This window comes from Anolis sagrei, chromosome 5, assembly GCF_037176765.1.
Source record: "Anolis sagrei isolate rAnoSag1 chromosome 5, rAnoSag1.mat, whole genome shotgun sequence".
In the NCBI taxonomy this organism is placed as follows: Eukaryota; Metazoa; Chordata; class Lepidosauria; order Squamata; family Dactyloidae; genus Anolis; species Anolis sagrei.
Genome location: NC_090025.1, coordinates 51,463,682 through 51,484,107, shown reverse-complemented (window position 1 = coordinate 51,484,107; position 20,426 = coordinate 51,463,682). Strand labels below are relative to the sequence as shown.

The window sequence follows — 20,426 nt, the reverse complement described above, 5'->3', positions numbered from 1 at the left end:
TGCTGTTACAATCAAAGTAAAGATGTGATTTTTTACTGATAATTTTTTTAAAATGCATTACAAAAATATGTAATCTATTCACTCAGCAAGTACATAGCAGCCCAGAAATATAAACAACCATGATTAGTGTAGATCAAATGTTAAGTATTCAAATGTACATCAACTGATTAATATCTTGGCATATTAAGCCAAAAGTTAACTTTTCAAATGTAACCAACAACAGACAAAGGAACCAGTTCTATCAGATGTTATGGAATACTTAGATTTAAGGAAGTTAGCTGCATTTCAAACTGAATGTAGCACACTGGATTGTGGTAGCATTACAACACAATAGGAAACAGAGATGCAAAAGAGATCTAACTCTTTTGATACCAAAGGCCAAAAATCATGGAAGACACTTCTGTGCCCAGTGTGGAAAAACAAAATGATATCCATATGCTTCTTTCACAATGAGTGCACATAGTAAAATTACTGATTTACAATGCATGTAATTTTCTCCATGCCATACACACAACAATAAATTACACATCATTCATGAAGTTATCTTGTACCACGTAAATATTGTTCAATTTGAGTTAATATAATTATGACTGTGAATAACAAAGCTTCTCCATTAAGTAAATATCACACTTGTGTAATTACCTTGCAAGTAGAGCACTGAATTGTTTCTGTCCGTCCCCCCCCCCCCCACCTCTTCCTCCCTCTTATTGATAAGCGTCTTTATTACACTTCAGCTCAATGTAAACAATGAACCATAATGAAGGGGAAAGCAGCAACAGCCATATAGGAAATAATCATCTGAAAGAGTAGTGAGCTAGTGTGCCAGTTTCTGATAAATGCAAATTCAAACATTTACAATGGCACTATAGTCTGAGTGATAAAGAAAAACAACAAAGCAAGCTCCTGTATCATAAGACCCATCACTGACAAGTGGTGGCATAGTGGGTTAAACCACTAAGCTGCAAGACTTGCTGACCAGAAGACTGGCAGTTCAAATCTGCAGATACGGGGGTGAGCTCCCATTGTTAGCCCCAGCTTCTGCCAACCAAGCAGTTGAAAAATGTGAGTAAAGCAATAGGTACTGCTTCGGTGGGAAGGTAACGGCACTCCATGCAGTCATGCCGGCCACATGACCTAGGAGGCGTCTACGGATAATGCCGGCTCTTCGGCTTAGAAATGGAGATGAGCTCCACCCCACAGGGTTGGACACTACTAGACTTAATGTCAAGGGGAAACCTTAACATTTACCATTACAAGTGTTTGTCTTGCCTTTACAAGGCTACACTGAACATTCCTCAGCATGTACAGTAACTGAACATTCCTCAGCATGTACAGTACATGTTGTGATTGCTGGTGTCTCTTCTCTCCAATTTCCTCTCCTGATCTATTTTCGTTAGATTTGTTGTACTCGCTCACTATTTAGTTCTTTCTCAGAAGAGCTCAGGGCACATGTAGTGTTACTTTCCCACTTTATTCCAACAGACATCACTTAAGGTGTAGGTCACGGTTTCTTAAACTGCAGTTCCTGACCCCAAATGGGGTCCCCTTAGTTTAGCAAATAATTGGCAACAGTAAAAGGTTTATGAACACCACCCATTGACACAAATCTTTTAGCAACAATGTGCAGTATTTGCACGGGTTTTTGTGGAACTACACTCCACAAAAAGGAAAATCAGCCTGTTCGGCGAGCCTCGCAAATGCTCATTAATTATCAGTAAATATTTGATTTTGATATCTATTTTAGATATCTAAATACTCAAAGTCACATTAAAAATTTTGGGTGGGAAGAGGCCACGAGTACAAAAAGTTTAAGAAGGTCTGGTCTTGTTTACATTTGAAAATGGCAATTTTTAAAAGGACATCTTATATCTGAGCTGCAATTTGAACTAAGATCTCTTCATTTTAAAGAATTTTCTATACTAGATATTTCACTACCTATTTCTTACACACACAATAGTAATAAATATACCCTGACAATTCCACTCGAGGCACATGTCAGTTACCAAAGGTTTTAAAAGAGCTCCTTTTTGCAAAGTCCTTTTATGCCTGTACAATTTTCCCTTTTTTCTTTGTCCTATGTATAGCGGAGGGTTTTTTTTTTTTTTTTAGCAGACTCAGTATTGGGAGGAAAGTGAAGGAGGGCTGGAGAAACATAAACTTTTAGTGCTGGGTTGCACCAGCCTATCTGCAGTAAACTGTGCAATAAAGGTTGAGCTGGGAAAGAACAGAAATATAGATTCAACTGTATTTGTGTGTGCTGGCAACAACAGATAAGATAAACAGTAGCTACCCCCCAGAATCCCTTATTGAACATATATAGAAAACAAGACATAAAAGGGGAGAGCAGATAAGATACCTCACCATCTCTCATTCTCAAAAATTGACCCCTGGTGGCGCAATGGGTTAAACGTGCTGGCAGTTCAGCTGGCACCTGCTGACCAAAAGGTCAGTGGTTCAAATCCAGGGAGTGGGATGAGCTCCTGCCTGTCAGCTCCAGCTTCCCATGTGGGGACATGAGACAAGCCTTCCACAGGATGGTAAAACATCTGGGTGTCCCCTGGGCTACATCCTTGCAGATGGCCAATTCTCACACACCAGAAGCGACTTGCAGTTTCTCAAGTCGCTCCTGAAACAGGAAAAAAAAACTCTCAAAAATGTATACTACTTACTTAGTGTTAAAACAATGAACACATTGTTAAAACATCTCACTCCTACACCAGTGAGCGAAGCAGGCCAGAGAAGGAGGCTCTAAAACTGCTGTCTCCCAGCTGCTCTTTGTTTAACATCTTTGCCTGCAAGAACAGGAGAAAGAAGGTGTCTTGGCTACTCACTCCTACACCAGTGAGCGAAGCAGGCCAGAGAAGGAGGCTCTAAAACTGCTGTCTCCCAGCTGCTCTTTGTTGTCCCGGTAAGATGGCGGGAGTTTCGGTAAGATGGCGGCGTGGTAGGAGCAGCGAACCTTAGCTCCTGCAGAGGAAAAGAAGTTTACCATCCAAATTCGGCCGCCTGGGTCACAGAAAACCGCTCCTATAGTTGTCAATCCAGGGTCACGAAGGTGGCCTTGGGGAAACAACTGAAGGAGCGTTGCAGGAGCGCCGACAGAGACAGAGGCAGAACTGGAAAGAAGAAGGAGGTAGAGCGGCCAGCCACCATTGCAGCCCGTGGCTTGCAAACTTGCAAACTTGCTCCCTCCCTACTCCTCACTCCCCTTGACCGCACGCCGTCCCCTGCTCACCTTTTCTGGCGTTTGGGCGGAATTGAGGCTGCTCGGGCGAAGGGCGAGTACCATCCCTCCGTGCCTGCTCGGGGACACGCTTCGCCGCGTTGGCCCGGGCTCCAGGACGTGCCGGACCGAAGACGCGCTGACGCCGGACCGAAGACGCCGTGGCCTTGCTCTGCTCTGCGGCCTTTGCGGCCTTTGCGGCCTCCGTTTTTGGCCCTGCGGCCTTCCGTTGGCGGCTTGCCGGGTCATTCTGCCGCTACTGCTGTTTCCTGTGGCTGCTGGGAGGAGGCCTATCCGGAGCCGGCTGCCGACTGCGGAGCGACCCCTGCGGCCTTTGCTGACTGCTTTGCGGCCTTTGCGGCCTTGCTTTTCGACCTTGGCGGCCTTCCTGGCGGCTCACCAGGCTGTTGCGCCGCTACTGTTGGTTCTCCGCGGCTGCGGGGAGGAGGACTGTCCGGAGCCGAGAGGGAACGTTGCTGCTCCAGTTGACTGGCCCCTTGGGTTTCTGGGCCTCCGTTGTCCTGGCTGCCTTCGCTCTGGCTTTCGGTCAGCTCACAATTTGTTCCCTCCCTATTCCTTGATCAGCCTTCCAACGCACCATCTTGAGGGCTGGCTGTTGGCCAGCTTTCCAACGCGCTGGCCTCATCGCCCTCCAACGCGCTACCGCCATCTTGAGGCTTGGTCTGCTTGTCCAGGACTTGGTCAGCCCTCTTAACATCTAAGTATATGACCTTTAGCAGGCCTGGAAGTGTTTTACCCTGCAGGACAATTAGAAAACAGAACCAACACTAGCCGCTGGCTACGACTATCTTTCCACCACCTTATTGAAAACTGCCGCCATCGCATGTGATCTCTAACATCTCACTTGCCAACCATCAATTTCCGGAGTATTGTGTTGACCATCTTCTGGCCCCAGCATTTTGGCATTTGGGCATCTCGTTGCTTCCAATTTCAGATAGAATCTTAGATAGACTGTGTTGACCATCGTTTTTAATTCCGTCTGTTTGACTTTTGATTGTGTGGACCATCCTTGTTTATTGCTAATTGCTAATTAATTCAACTCCATGACCAGTTGGTTACCTTGTGCACTTTACTAATTGTTGATCTTGCACTTTATGCCACTAGCACTTTAAACGACTTTTCGGTGCATTTAGCCAACTACAGCACTTTAATCTTGATTGTATAGCTAGTACCGATGCAGGCCTCCATGACGCATTTTAATTAACACCTTGGGTTATTAAGCCATCGCATTTATATTGTTGTTCTATTATATTGTGTTAAAACACCATCAGTAATTTAACAGCGTAATCCCTGCTCTAACTGTGTGTAACTTCTACCACCCATGTTTCCATCTGCTCCTTGGCAGCTGTTGACTTGGTTGCTAATTTTATATGTGGGTAAGGATAAATGGAATAGTGCGAGGGATCTTGAATATAGCTTAACGGGACTGAAGTACACTTGGAAGGAGAAGCTATGGCAAAATGCAATTATAACATCGTATGTAAACCATAACGATCCCTGGTTTATTAGTATAAGCACCAAATGCGTCATGGAGGAGGGAGAGGCTTCCGTTAACCGAGGAGCCCCCATAGAAGTCGTGGTGGGGAAGGGGAGATACGGGAAAAGGAGACCTTTAATTCGGCCTAGGGAACGTGGAACAACTTTAGTAATCTCAAATCGGTCTCCTGATACGGTAAGCAGGTGTAACCAGGATGGCGGTCCCTCGGGATTGAAAGTGGTGCTGTTGAACGCCAGATCTGTCAACGGCAAAACAACTGTCATCCAGGATCTAATCTTGGATGAGCGGGCAGATCTGGCGTGCATCACGGAAACCTGGCTGGACGAAGCTGGAGGTGTAAATCTGACCCAGCTTTGTCCACCCGGGTTCTCTGTGCAGCATCAACCGAGATCCGGAGGGCGGGGAGGCGGGGTTGCAGTAGTCTATAGAGATTCTATTTCTCTGACCAGGACCCCCATCCCGCAGTCAACAAATTTTGAATGCGTCCACCTGAGGGTGGGTGACCGGGACAGATTAGGGATTCTGTTAGTGTACCGTCCACCTCGCTGCACTACAGTCTCCCTACCTGAGCTAGCGGGGGTAGTCTCGGACCTGGCATTGGAGTCCCAGCGGCTGCTTGTGCTGGGGGACTTCAATGTCCATGCTGAGGCTGCCCTAACGGGAGCGGCTCAGGACTTCATGTCTACCATGGCGACCATGGGTCTGTCCCAACAAGTATCTGGCCCCACCCACAGTGCTGGACATACATTGGACTTGGTTTTCTGTCAGGGATGGGAGGAAGGTGGCGGTGTTGAGGAGTTATCCATCTCTCCGTTGCCATGGACCGACCACTTCCTGGTCAGCTTTAGACTTACTGCGCCCCTTAACCTCCGCAGAGGTGGAGGACCTATTAAATTGGTCCGCCCCAGGAGGCTTATGGATCTGGAAGGATTCCTGATGGCTCTTGGGGATTTTCCCGCCACCGCGGTTGGTGATCCTGTTGATGCCCTGGTCGCTCTCTGGAATGGGGAGATGACCAGGGCAATAGACACGATCGCTCCAGAACGTCCCCTCTCAAGTAGCCGATCTAAACCGGCCCCTTGGTTTACTGAGGAGCTGGCGGTGTTGAAGCGAAAGAAGAGGGAACTAGAGAGCGTGTGGCGTTCGGATCCGAGCGAGTCAAACCGAACACGGTTTGTGGCCTTTTTAAGGTCATATGCCGCGGCAATAAGAGCCGCTAAGAAAACTTTCTTCACGGCCACTATTGCGTCTGCAAAGAACCGTCCGGCTGAACTGTTCCGAGTTGTCAGAGGCCTTTTAAAACCCACCATTCAGGATGGGTGCCCTGATGACTCGGCTGCTCGCTGTGAAGCTTTTGCTCGGTTCTTTGCAGACAAAGTCGCTTTGATCCGCTCTGGACTGGACGCCGCATTAACGGCAGTCTCTGAGGATGTAACACGAGCATCTGCTTGTCCGATTTTGATGGATTCATTTCAATTGGTTCAAACCGAGGATGTGGACAAGGTGCTTGGAGGGATGAGAGCCACCACATGCATCCTAGACCCCTGCCCATCCTGGCTTCTAAAGGAGGCCAGAGGGGGATTGGCCGAGTGGGTTAAGGTGGTGGTTAATGCCTCCCTTCGGGAAGGCATTTTTCCAGCCAGCTTAAAGCAAGCTGTGATAAAACCGCTGTTGAAGAAGCCATCACTGGACCCCACTCAATTGGTAAACTATCGGCCTGTTTCCAATCTTCCCTTTTTGGGCAAAGTCATGGAACGTGTGGTGGCCTCACAACTCCAGGCATTCTTGGTAGACACGGATTATCTAGATCCGGCACAGTCTGGCTTTAGGCCGGGACATGGTACCGAGACAGCCTTGGTCGCCTTAGTGGATGATCTCCGTCGGGAGCTCGACAGGGGGAGTGTGTCCCTGTTGGTGCTACTCGACCTCTCAGCGGCCTTCGATACCGTCGACCACGGTATCCTTCTGGGACGCCTCGCGGGAATGGGTCTCGGAGGTACTGTTTTGCAGTGGCTCCGGTCATTCCTCGAGGGTCGGTCTCAGAAGGTGTCACTGGGGGACTCCTGCTCTACCCCACAACCTTTGTCTTGTGGGGTTCCTCAGGGTTCAATACTGTCCCCCATGTTGTTTAACATCTACATGAAGCCGCTGGGTGAGATCATCCGGAGTTTCGGAGTGCGGTGTCATCTGTACGCAGATGATGTCCAACTCTGTCACTCCTTCCCACCTGCTACTAAGGAGGCTGTCGAAGTCCTGAACCGGTGCTTGGCCGCTGTGACGGTCTGGATGGGGGCGAACAAATTGAAATTGAATCCAGACAAGACAGAGGTGCTCCTGGTCAGTCGCAAGGCCGAACAGGGTATAGGGTTACAGCCTGTGTTAGACGGGGTCGCACTCCCCCTGAAGACACAGGTTCGCAGTTTGGGTGTGATCCTGGACTCATCGCTGAGCCTGGAGCCCCAGGTTTCGGCGGTGACCAGGGGAGCATTCGCACAGTTAAGACTCGTGCGCCAACTGCGACCGTACCTTGGGAAGTCTGACTTGGCCACGGTAGTCCACGCTCTGGTTACATCCCGTCTTGATTACTGCAACGCTCTCTACGTGGGGTTGCCTTTGAAGACGGCCCGGAAGCTCCAACTAGTCCAACGGGCGGCAGCCATGGCATTAACAGGGGCTGGACGCAGGGAGCACACAACTCCTCTGCTGTACCAGCTTCACTGGCTACCGATTAGCTACCGAGCCCAATTCAAAGTGCTGGTTTTGACCTTTAAAGCCCTAAACGGTTCTGGCCCTACATACCTATCCGAACGTATCTCGGCCTATCAGCCCACCAGGACCCTTAGATCTTCAGGAGAAGCCCTTCTCTCTATCCCACCTGCTTCACAGGTGCGGCTCGTGGGAACGAGAGATAGGGCCTTTTCTGTGGTGGCCCCCCGGCTTTGGAATGCCCTCCCTACTGAATTAAGATCAGCCACCTCGCTAATGGCATTTAGGAAAAAACTAAAAACCTGGATGTTTGAGCAAGTCTTCAATTGACCTTCGATGTGATGTTTTATCTGACCATGGATTAGCAATCAAGATAACGAATTGGATGATGATTTTAACTATGAGATGTCCCGATCTGTATTGGTGGCCCAATACTGTGTATGTTTTTTGTATGTATTTTTATTTTAATTTTATATGCTTAAATGAATTGTATATTTAACATGTTGTAAACCGCAATGAGTCGCCGCACAGGCTGAGATATTAGCGGTATACAAGCATACCAAATAAATAAATAAATAAAATAAAGGGAGGCCTTGCAAGCTATTTAAAAGGCAATTCTTGCACTTGCAGTCTTTCTGGGGCAGCAATTTTCCCTGTTTTTAGCCAGAAAATATTAGTCTGGAGAATGTATATCATGGCCATAAAACTTTGCAAACCCTGGTTTGGATCCTAGACTTGGAAGACCTGCTGCTGTAGTATTAATGAAATGAAGCAGATGTGTACTTGATCAGTACCTGAGTGGAAAACACTGAAAGTATTATAAAAGTTACTGGCAAGGAAATGCAATTGTAATGAATAATAATCTTTGTAGCCAATAGAACAAGAGAAAAGCAAGAGACAAAGTGGGAACCCTGCAAAAGAGCTCGAATTGGCACTGAAGACAAGCAGCTAACAGCAAGAAAGCATGTAAGCCACAGGTCAAGGAGCTGGTCAAGTACAGGTCCTTCAAATCTATTCTGCAACTACATGCCAGGAGTATGGCTTTGAAAAATAACAAACAATAACTTATTGTGAAAAAGCTTTTCTAGCCCCTCTTCAGGCAGCATGTATTTTAAAACAGATTTCTAAAACCCAGGTCTATGCATTAAACAATTTTTTATTTCTTTATTAAACTGGATGAGATCTACTGCCAGAGTGAGAAATTCTAAGGAAACAGAAACCACTTTAAGGTACTTTTTCAATTTACAGTCTCTGCAAATACCAAACGTTTTACGCCAACTGGGTATCTAATTTTAAATATCAGACTTCCTCTTCTCATTCTGTTTTCTTTAATTTCACTTTTACTAATTCATCCTGTTGTAGCCTTCTCTTCTATTATATTATCTTGATCTGTTTAGACTATGGTTCACGTTTTAAGCAGGGATACACCCTTTTTTACTGAAACATTAACATCCATCAACTCAAAAAAATGAATTCAAAATCAGGAATTATTTTTGCACTGCCAGAACTGAACAGAAATTACAAGGTTTCTTCCACAGTGTGAGCAATATATGTCAGATAGCATTTAAATAGTACATAGCTGAGAATTAGCATGGTATATTGCTTTAAGCATTGGACTATGACTCCGAATCTCTGTTTGACTATGGAAACCCACTGGATGGTCTTAGACAAGTGACATTCTCCAAACTTCAGAAGAAGGCCATGGCAAGCTCCTTTTGAACAAACCTTGTGAAGGTCCACAGCCTCTTCGTTACTACACCGTTGCAAAGAGAGTGACTGGTCTCACAAACCCTCTTATAGTGCTGAGGATGATTAAATATGGTTTTCTGTGGGCAAGCAGATGGTGACTACTGGATGGCATATGTTCTGTATCAGAAACTAGAACTGATGTGGTCTACCTAATGCAATTTTCTGAATCAATGCCCCAAATAACCAAACCAAATTTAAAAGTTGACCAAAAACTGATTTGTAACCCTTCTGATACTAATATTGGAGAGTGGTCCCTGGTCAAAGTGCTCCCTGGTCAAAAAAAGGTTGGGAACCATTTATGTAGTGCCACCCTTATTATAAGACAGGGGTCCTCAAATTTTTTTAACAGAGGGCCAGGTCACAGTCCCTCAAACTGTTGAAGGGCCATATTATAATTTGAAAAAAAAAGGATGAATGAATTCCTATGCACACTGCATATATCTTATTTGTAGTGCAAAAATATTTAAAAACAATACAATAATCAAAATGAAGAACTATTTTAACAAATATAAATTTATTAGTATTTCAGTGGGAATCGCCCCCTGGGCTGAGAGTGGCGGTAAATAAGTGCAAGTAATAAATAAAATAAAAATAAGTGTGGGCCTGCTTTTGGCTGATGAGAGAGGATTGTTGTTCTTGTTGTTGTTGTTGTTGTGTGCTTTAAAGTCATTTCCGACTTAGGTTGAACCTGGTTGAGGGCTGGGTAAATGACCTTGGAGGGCTGTATCTGGCCCCTGGGCCTTAGTTTGAGAATCCCTGTTCTAAGGATTCTAAGATATAATACATTTAGCTGTTTCTATTAAAATGCAGGCTAAGCGAGAATGCCTAACTATTTTCTGCATTCATTTCCTTCTAAGCAAATTCCTTTTAGGTCAATGTGGCAGGTCAAGCACAACCACATTTCTGGTTCACTTACTGTGTATTTCATGTAAATATGTAATGTAATGTAATCCACTATTGATAAACAGATTATGACATATATGTCACATATACTCTGATTCACGAGAACAGGTGCCATTCTTTTAAAAAATGGCATTTACCGATATGGCTGATTTAACACTTGCACATCTGTTCCTGTCCTGAAAACAGAAATGTTACTGAGATAACTTTCTATAAAGTAATACTCAAATGGCTAAAACCAAAAGAACCAAATGAAAAACACCACTAAAAGTTACAGATTCTACTTTTTACTATATTTGCAGTCAATATAGTAAAATTAACCAAAATCAATAATCAACCAAATTTTCTGGATAAAAACTGAACAAGTACAAAACTACTGACCCAAACCACTATTCCTGGTAATACAAGGCTCAGTATGAGGCTATCCTCCTATTAAACTCCAATTCATTCCAATGTTTTGCACTACAGAAGGTCATTATTAACACAATGTATTCATGTCAGGATTACACCAATTCTATTATGACTGCTTTTTAAAATGTGTTTCATTTAGCAACCATATAGCTTACTAAACAGGCAAAGTATTACAACTGCCTTTCTGGGAAAAAGACCTAACTATTGATTTAGAAACTGGCTTGAATCCCAGGATTGTATACATACACATTCTGAGTTTAAACAGGAACATATATATGCACAGAATTAACTAAGCCATATTTAACAAATTTTTCTTCCTTACAGGTATACAAGTACACAAACAGATTAGTAATGGATATATCACATATCTATATGGATTTATACAACCACTTCTTTCCAGAGCAACCAACAGTATTTCCTTACTGTCAACCTCCAGAAGTATTAAGAACCAGAAAGGAATCTATCCACATGGAAGTACATATAGTGATACATAAATCCTTCATTCACGAGGCATTTCCCCAGAGAGTCTGTCTGGAACTCCCAGCTGCTTCCCTTTTGCGGTTGTAAAGGCAAAATTTCCAAGGATGACGACCGGTTTTGACATAAAACCTAAACTTTATGCCAAGCTGTGATCAAATAGGCTTGATTTATTAATAAATCCTGTTTTAAAAGCCACTGAAGCCAATGGCACATACTGTACTCAACTTTTTGTAACCTCTTCTATCCTAAGCAAACAGATCTGTGTTGTTTTGAGAAAGAAGAAAGCAAAACAGGCTTATAAGTAAACTGCATGACACCTTTAATTAGAAAAACACAACAATGCTATTTGATTAAATGTAGTAGTCCCCAAACTGGAATCCATATAAGTATTTGTCTGTGGAGAAGTCCTTTCTCATATGTCACAGCATCTCCAGCTGTTAAATTGGTATCTGGGCAATGCTCCAGGCATCAGTTCAGATGGGTTACCAGTGTTGCAAACAAAAGAGATCATCATATCACCATACAGCCAACTTGTCTTGTGATGCGGAGGAAGGAGTTCCAATATGGCAGGAGTAGCAGTCATGTGGAACCTACAACTTCCAGCATTCTGTACCACTGATATATTAGTTTGGTTTGCTAAGAGTTGCAATTCAACAACATCTGGAAACAATTCCACCTGCCATGTGAAAATCCGACTACAGTGGGCCCTTGGTATCTGCTGGGGTCTGTGGTTATTAAAATCTGTTGATGTTATTATTTACACTGGCATAATAAAATGGCCATATCAAGGTTTCCTTTTGGAGACTTTAAAAAATTTCAAGCTATGGGTAATTGAATCCACAGATTCAAAAGGCCGACTGTACTCCTACTGCATCTGTTAGTGGTCTCGAGGAACCCAAAAAACCCCACCATTTTTGAAAATGGCATTTTAGTCTTCCAAGGAACTCAGGGCAATGCTTAGTGGTTATACAGGCAGGTAGTCCCCAAGTTACGAACAAAATAGGTTCTATAGGTTTGTTCTTAAATTGAATGTGTATGTAAGTTGGAACAGCTACATTTTAAAGTGTAACTTTAACCACACACACACACACACGTGTGTGCACGCACGCACACTTACACACATGTGTGCATGCACACACACACACAAGCTTTGGACTGCATAGGGAAGAGTTACAGGTGGGATTGGTGGGGACGAGGAAGAGGGCCTTTTCTGTGGTGACCCCTTGACTCTGGAACTCGCTCCCCAAGGATATTAGGCAAGCCCCCACATTGGCAGTCTTTAGGAGGAGCTTGAAAACATGGCTGTTCCAATGAGCCTTCCCTGCATAAAGAACACTAATTCCCTGTTCTGACCAATTCTCTGCAAAATGTCCTTTGACATTTATTCTACTTGTTGGGGCAAACAACCCTACCTTACCCTCTAAAAACCCCTGTTTAGATTCATTTTTCTGCTGCTATTATTGCACCTCTTCAGTCTTTGTTTTGCTATCTCTGCCCATGTTCAGAAGATTTTACCTCACTTTCTATCCCTGTGATAACTGAATTTTGAAAAAAATGGCTTGTTGTGGAAACAAGGTGAGAAAGCATCAGTAGAGGCACCTTTTCCCCATAACTCTTTCAGGAGTGAAGTTCCCTTCCTAGGGGTAGATTTTTCTCACTTCCTATTGTCTCACCCACCTTCTTAACTATGAGTCGTTTGTAAGTTGAATGTTTGTAACTCGGGGACTGTCTGTACATCCTACCTTTTCCACCAATTGATTCTTAGTAGCATAAAGATCTCCTTCTAGTCATTTTATATGTATAATATATTCATCATGTATGTCAGGGTGACTGGCAGAATCATCCTGCCGATCACCTTGATTCTGTATCACCAGTCTTAGTCCAAGACTATAACGACTAATAATCAAGTTACACTGGCTCTGACAACTATGTAAAGTTCTTCCCACTTTGTCCCTTTTAACAGCAAGACTGAATGGTCCGACTCAGCATCACTTAATTCACTGTTTTAACCAATATATGAATTAACAACATGACTGAATTAATTATCACCTAAACGGTTCAAATCCCAAATGCTTCTTTGGTTCACATATCACATTGTATAAGGTTGTGATACAGAAACATATTATTTACATATGGCATGGCTTCTGCTTTCTCCAAAGTTGCATAAGAACCTTGCAGAAATAAAGCTGAATTACCTTGAGAAGAACCCGTTGAATCTGCAGCTGTTGAACACCCACAGCAAAGATCTGAGCAATCACCCAAAAGGGCAAAGCTTTGCCTGGTCCAATTGAAAAACTGAACTAGCCACATTTTACTTATCTTGTGTAAACCTTCTTGAGAGCCATGTAAATGTTAAAAGAGATCACATGTACTATAGTGGCGTATTCGTGCATAAAAAAAGTCATTCAGAGGAGCAACATCATGTATTACTAAATTACTAAAATGTTTACTGAATAAGTCAGCAAAACATATCTGACAATAAAAATATCAAATACATATGAAGTGTCAATAAGGAAAGGCATATGTTAAATGGGCTGATTTCACTTTTCTTACATCATGTAAAACACTGTCAACTGTAATTCATTCACTTTTAAATATTTCTATCTTGTTCTTCACACTGAACTGTAATTTTTTTTACAATGTCTTTGTTAAAAACATATTTCTAAAAAAAATGTATAAAATATAGTGTTTTCAACAGGTTGATTTGGCAACACTCCGTTAAAGAAAAGCTAAACCACATGATTTGCCACAGAGTCACATCCTTTAACTGTGCTGCAATAATGATGTTATCTAATCTTGTCTTTAAAACTATAAGAATGTTTTGCCAATTTGAGATGACACTAATCTCTGACAAGCTGTTTCTTTTTCTTTATTGTGTCTCAACTAAACCATTTAACAATTGCTCCTAGCTATTCAACATTATAATACCTTCATTACAAAGCACAGATGAATGTGTTTACCAAATCTATTAACTTGCTTCCAATTCAAAATGCCAACTAACTGAAGACTAAATACAGAGATCCATGAGTAAAATTTTCCTTTTGGTCCTTATCATTTCTCTCCATAACACTATGTAACAAAATTTGATTATTTTTGTTCTGTTTCTGGTTTGAAAATGTTACTCCTGTTTAATTGTGCGGTACTAACTTTGAAAGTAGTTGCTATACTCCAGAAACTTTGATTTTGTGCCTGCCACAAACTATGTTGAATTGGTTGAGACTCAATGAGATATTCATTGAAAAACTATAGCAAAATGTGCCACAGGACATCCCGCAAAAACAATGTTTTTGCAGTTTAATAAACTTTTTCTGTGCTATTATGATAGAACCAATTATGAAATGACATTTATAACCCAGGAACAAAAATCATGTCACAGATTGTAATCAATCCATAATATTGAGAAAAATCCTGAGAAATACTTCGTCCAAAGCTCTACCATGACATCATTCAAGACTTATTTATACTTGTGTATATTTATTTATAGCCCAAGATAGCAATTTGATATAAAGAAAGATACTTGGTATAAAGACATTCAGCTCCTTATTTGTGCCTCATTTTAAAATACCTAAAATAGAAATTATGAGGTAACACACACACAGTAAATGAATTATGTGTGTGTTATAAATTGTTTTTAAAATTAGTCAGGATTTTCTAAAATAAATAAATAAATAAATAAATAAATATATGACAGCATCAGAAATTGTTATCTTATGCACTGAGAAGTATTAATCTATGTTTTTGCTTATAGGATTTTTACCAACACAACTGTCATGCAACTTTAGCTATTAATTCAGATGCCATATATACAAACATCCAATATATTCAAATTTATTTGTCATTCATTGAAACAGGCTTAAAATACATTTCATGTACTGAAAATTTGGCAAATTTGTCAGATCTGTTATGTTGCAAGCATATACTCAAATACAAGAAAATTATTTACCGTATATACTTGAGTATAAACCGAGTTTTTCAGCCCTTTTAAAGGGTGAAAAGCCCTTTTCGGCTTATACTCAAGTCAAAGTTATTTATTATTTTACTCTGTTGTTGTTGTTGTTGTTGTTGTTACATTTACATTATTTTACTCTATTATTTTATTACATTTATTATTATACTCTATTATTATTGGAAGGATACGTAAGCACATTCACATTGAAGATTAGAATCATGGTTTGATCAGAGTTGGACAGTCTTATCTGAAATTACAGTTTTATGTAAATATTCTAAAACATTTAACCAACTGATGCCTCAATTAATGTAATTTTGTTGGTATTTATTTTTAATTTGAAATTTACCAGTAGCTGATGCATTTCTCACCCTTGGCTTATACTCGAGTCAATACATTTTCCCAATTTTTTGTGGTAAAATAAGGTGCCCCAGCTTATATTTGGGTCAGCTTATACGCGACTATATACAATACTTTGAAAAAATAAGATACCAATTTCAAGGCTTCCAACTGAGGCATACAAAGTCATGCTCCTAAAGATTATATTGTCGGCTCCCCACATTTGGAGGTTTAACTTTAGCAGATTTGTTTGATATCACTTCTTTAGGGCTTCCAGTGCAATATTATGATCTTCTGGAGGTGTATGCTTTCTAGATTTGGATATGTCTTGAAAGAAGGAAGCTCAGTGAGATCAGTAACACACTGCAGGTACTTTAACCCTGATTTATTTTTGGTTCAGAAACAAATCACTGGGTGTACAGTAATGACTTCCATTTAATTATACTTTATATTTGGTCCAATGTATTTGACAACCATCTTTGGTTGAGAAGGGGGAAATGTTTCTTCTCAATCAAGTCCATATCACTTTAATATAAAGAGATCTGAACCATTATGCTGAATTCATAAAAAGATGAATTTGTATATCCATCAAAAAGTAACATATATAAAAAATGGAAAGCTAGACATAGAAGCCATTGAAATAAAGGTATATTACAACTTCTTTTAACTGCTCTAGTCCTCCATAAGTAAGAGGACATGTATCAGTGATTTCCCAAAGCCCCAAGGATTGATAAATTGTATTAGAGAAAACCTTCAACCTTGTGGACTTAACTTTTGAGGCTGAGTTTTGAAACTACAGAAATTTTGACCTCAGTGGTGTGATGAACTTAAAGTATGAAATTCTGAGAAAATGAAGTAGATATTGTTTTTTCTGAAAGTATGTACATGTAAATGCCTTTTTATTGGGTGCCATACTGAAAATATTTGCTGGCCTATGGACAGCTAATGATAGAAATCACAGTTATTCCATGATGTAGATAACATGGCTTCATATGCCACACAAGCTATCAATGTGTGTGATCATCCAAACTAGTGGCATGCAAAAAGGAAATATACATGAAGATCTAAACATAGTCAGAGGCAGATTTGGATACCGTGATACCTGCCTTAACTTTCTTCCACACTACTTTAATTTGATAATTCAAAAACCTGTCACATAAAATGCAGCAGCTGTACAAGATTGCTGTACATGATTTAGAGACTAAATATCATCGGGTTTGTACAAAACACACTGGCTTCTAATCTGCTTCCAAGTTAAATTCAAGGTGCTGGTTTTGACCAACAGAACCATAAATGGTTTGTACCCAGGGTAGCTGAAAATATCATATTTACTTGAATCTAATGTTCATTTATTTGGCACAATAGAATCATGCACATAAACCTGTTTGTGTTCCCTTTAATCAGGCTGAGGCTGGTGAACTTGCCAACCTCAACCTGATGGTGGGGGAGAATGGCTTCCCAATTGGCATCAGTCACGAGGTCTTCAAAACCTCCCCCTGAAATTTTGAAAGTCACATTACATTTGACAACATTTTTTTTGCACTGCACACCTTCAGAATTCAGGTACGCATTACAACTGGTGGTGCATTATACTCGAGTAAATACAGGTATGTCTCTGCACATAAAAGCGCTTAATACAGGGCTTGTTGCGTGTTGCAGACTGCTACATGAATACGGTGTTGGAACATTGGGAAGTAAACCTGCAGAAGCTTGACAGTTTAAGAAAATGCCTAATTTATAACTGAGAGAGAACACATTATCAGAATTATGAAAGAAGCACCTTTTGTAAAGTGAAGCATGGCCAGGGTATTACACCATGCACCAAACCAATCTGTTTTCACAAAGGAAAGTGGATCTTACTATGATTCAAATTATTTACTATGTTTTTTTCACAATTTAGAGTAAAATGACAAACCACAGTTGCTTTTCTTTATAAATAATTGATTGGCAATCATCAATAAAGAGCTTAGTCTGACAAGACAGTCATAGGTTTGCTTGCATGCATCAGTGGGCCGCTTCCAATAAAAGAATCAGAATAAAAATACAGTAATATTTTATTAAATAAGTAAAACATGAGCACAAAGATGAGAAAAAACAATCCATAAAGTGTGACATGTTAACAAAAAAAACCCATAATAATAATGACAATAACAACTACTATTAAGTCTTCTGAAATTGAATTTACTGTTACCAGGTGGAATAGTGTCACAAGAGATTCATTATTTCATGATTTAAGTTTCTTTTTACCTTTGCTCCTGTGGATGTTCTTCCACATCCTCCTCTGCTTCAGCCTAGAGAAGAATACAAAATGAAAGGTTTTCAGTACAATGTATTAAAAACCCTCTTCCAGAGTTTAATTCAATGGGACTCTAGTACTGCAAGATGTTTCAAGCAGCTCATGCATTTTATAAACCAGTGATCATCGTCAAACCATTATATATAAAATATAAGAGCAGCTAAGGAAATTTCACCTTGGCCAGTTGCTGAATGGGTTTAGCAATACACCATGCTAATAAAATGACATTATGTAAATACATCTGATGAAAAGCAGAAGTAGCACACTTATTTAAAAAGCAAAACTGTCCAAGCAAGCATAACTCACTTTTTGTGAGAGCCCAATACTGATTATTTTTCACAAGGCAGCATTGATAGATGTGCTTTATGACTTCCACATATTGCTCCAAACATGGTCTTAGAGAACCCCCATAAGCAAGTTACTTTTAAAGAAACAGTGATCTTTTGAATGCTTTTGATACAACCTTCCACCAAATCTCTTTGCAATGTGGAGATACGCTCATACTCTCAAATGTTTCAAAATGAGCATATGAAATAACAATACCTGGTGGGGTGTTCCTTCAAGGAACCTATCAATTTATGGATTTGTATAAGCAGCAAATTCTCGGAAGTGGTTTTGCCAGTTAATTCCTCTGAAATATAGCCTACAAAACCTGACCTTACTTAGCTTTCCAGATCATGCCATCAATATCAAGGAACTTCCTTTAGGCTGTATAGTATCTAGTTACTTCCTCCTCATAATTTCCTTCAGTAAGATTTAATAATCAGTATTAACTAGGATGACACACAGCTAGCTGATTGCCGCCCACTGTGTGTATTCCAAAATCCAAAAAGTATCTGAAATTTAAAAAGAACCTCTGGCCCCAAGCATTTTGGATATGATAGGCATAGCCTGCAATTGATCTCAATGGGGAGGGAGTTCCAAAGGGTTGGGGCAGCTACCAAGAAGGCCCTCTCTCTTACTGCCACCAACCATATTTGTGATGGCGCTGTAACAGGGAGTTGGTACGCTCCCTGGGTCCAGTACTTGTCAATAACCTGGCTGCAAATCTCTGAACTAGTTGGGGTTTCTGGGCTGTTTTCAAGGGCAGTCCCACATAGAGCCCGTTACAGTAATCTAAATATTCATCTTTAATAAACAAATAAAAAGAAGCATCAGTAAATCTAATAAACATATATAGGTTAAGTCTTTATTAACCGAAATCTCAAATATGCCAAGAAATGTCAGCCATCTCTTTCTGCCTTTGGGAAAAGGGAGCTAGTTACACGTCCAGTGCTCACTGAGGATTTTTCCTCAGGGAACCCTGATTGAGAAAAGAGAAGTGAGGGATACTCTGTCTACATAAGGACCTTTTAAAAAGAAAACCCCAGGTTATTCTATACTCATCTTCCGTCTAGCCAGTGACAGTGTGTAATGATTTGGATACCCTGAAAATGGTCACAAGGGTGAGCATGCGGCAACCCCATTGATTGTTGCCTGCATTTAGGCCAAAAAGAATGAAAAAGCTCACAGGGGCAGGGGAAAGGATTTTCCCCTTCCTTCCTGGTTATTTTGCTAAAAGTGCAGAAAATGTACTAACAGTCAAGGAAGCATGCAAGACATCTGCTTTTTACAGGGGCCTTGAGTAACTGGAGTCCCTCTCTATTCTTTCCCATATCCGGGCTCCTAGAGGAAAAACTCAACAGGCGTTAAACATATGACTAGCCCCCATTCCCTCATTCACTATGTGTATGTACAGGTATTCCAAAATCCAAAAAGTATCTGAAAATTTTAAAAAAAACCCTCTGGCCCAAGCATTTTGGATATGACAGACATAGCCTATACTTGATAGTATATGTATTTATAGTGCAACACATATAAGGAAATTAGCTTTAGGGCTTCTGGAGTACAAAAAAAAAAAATAGAACTAGCATCCTATGACACAACACATTTTCAGACTTTGAGTACACCTGAAAGTAATCCCACTTCCCAACCTATAACTTGCCAATTAAAAAAAGCCAACTAGCCAAAAGCATTGATCATAAGCTACAAGATGAAGACATGTTTTGGGTAAAATGTGGAGATAGCCATCCATGAACAGCCAAGACAAAACTGGAAAAAATAGTGTATATATTGTTGCTCCTGTTAACACAAAATGACGTGAACAAACGCATTAGGTGATAGGAAGAAAATGAAAAGAAGATGGTGGGTAAGAGCCAATGCATCAGCAGCATTTATAGCGGCTTCAACATTCCCACAAGAGTGCCAGAAATCTTGGCTTCATGCAACAGGTGACAAACAGTATTTCACCCAGGCCCTGGGAAAGTTTTGGATAGCACAGGGAAGAGTTAATATGCCTGTAACATTTGTTTTGCTGTCCGTACTGCCCATGTTCAGAAGATTTCACCTCACTTTCTTCTGTCCCTGTGACAATTGGATTTTGAGCATTTGGATTGTTGTGGAAACATGGATCTGTGATAAAGCAGTGGAGATACCTTTTCCCCGTGATAACTTCAACAGGAGTGAATTTCCCTTTCTAAGAGTAGATTTCCTCTCACATCTTGTTGTCTCATCCCTATTTGTAACTAGGAGTCAATATGTAAGTCAGATGTTTGCAACTCTGGAACTTCCTGCATACTTCCACCCTTACCTACATTTCAATATGAATGAGACATCCTACATAAAAGCCAAGAAAAAAACATTTATCATTTCCCCCCATAAAATTCAATTTATGTGCAACCCCAAGAGTTTGCCATAGTGCAACCACGGCTTGGAAGTACAGGCATGTACTCTTGTGAAAGAATATGCTTAGATTAGTGCATTCTAGCAAGAATGTTCTTCTTATAGCCAACTATATTAGTGCTCTCTGAACAGTATT

The 20,426-nt window shown here is 41.0% G+C and overlaps 1 protein-coding gene across 5 annotated transcripts in view; it reads right to left on the bottom strand.

The window, feature by feature from the left end:
- TMEM131L (transmembrane 131 like) overlaps window positions 1–20,426 on the bottom strand; it is a 92,602-nt gene that overhangs the window by 59,294 nt on the left and 12,882 nt on the right. For all 5 annotated transcript variants that reach the window (XM_060778819.2, XM_060778821.2, XM_060778818.2 and 2 more), the window contains exon 3: window positions 17,521–17,564. In XM_060778819.2, coding sequence (XP_060634802.2) covers window positions 17,521–17,564 — 44 coding nt within the window. The remainder of the gene's footprint in view (window positions 1–17,520; window positions 17,565–20,426) is intronic.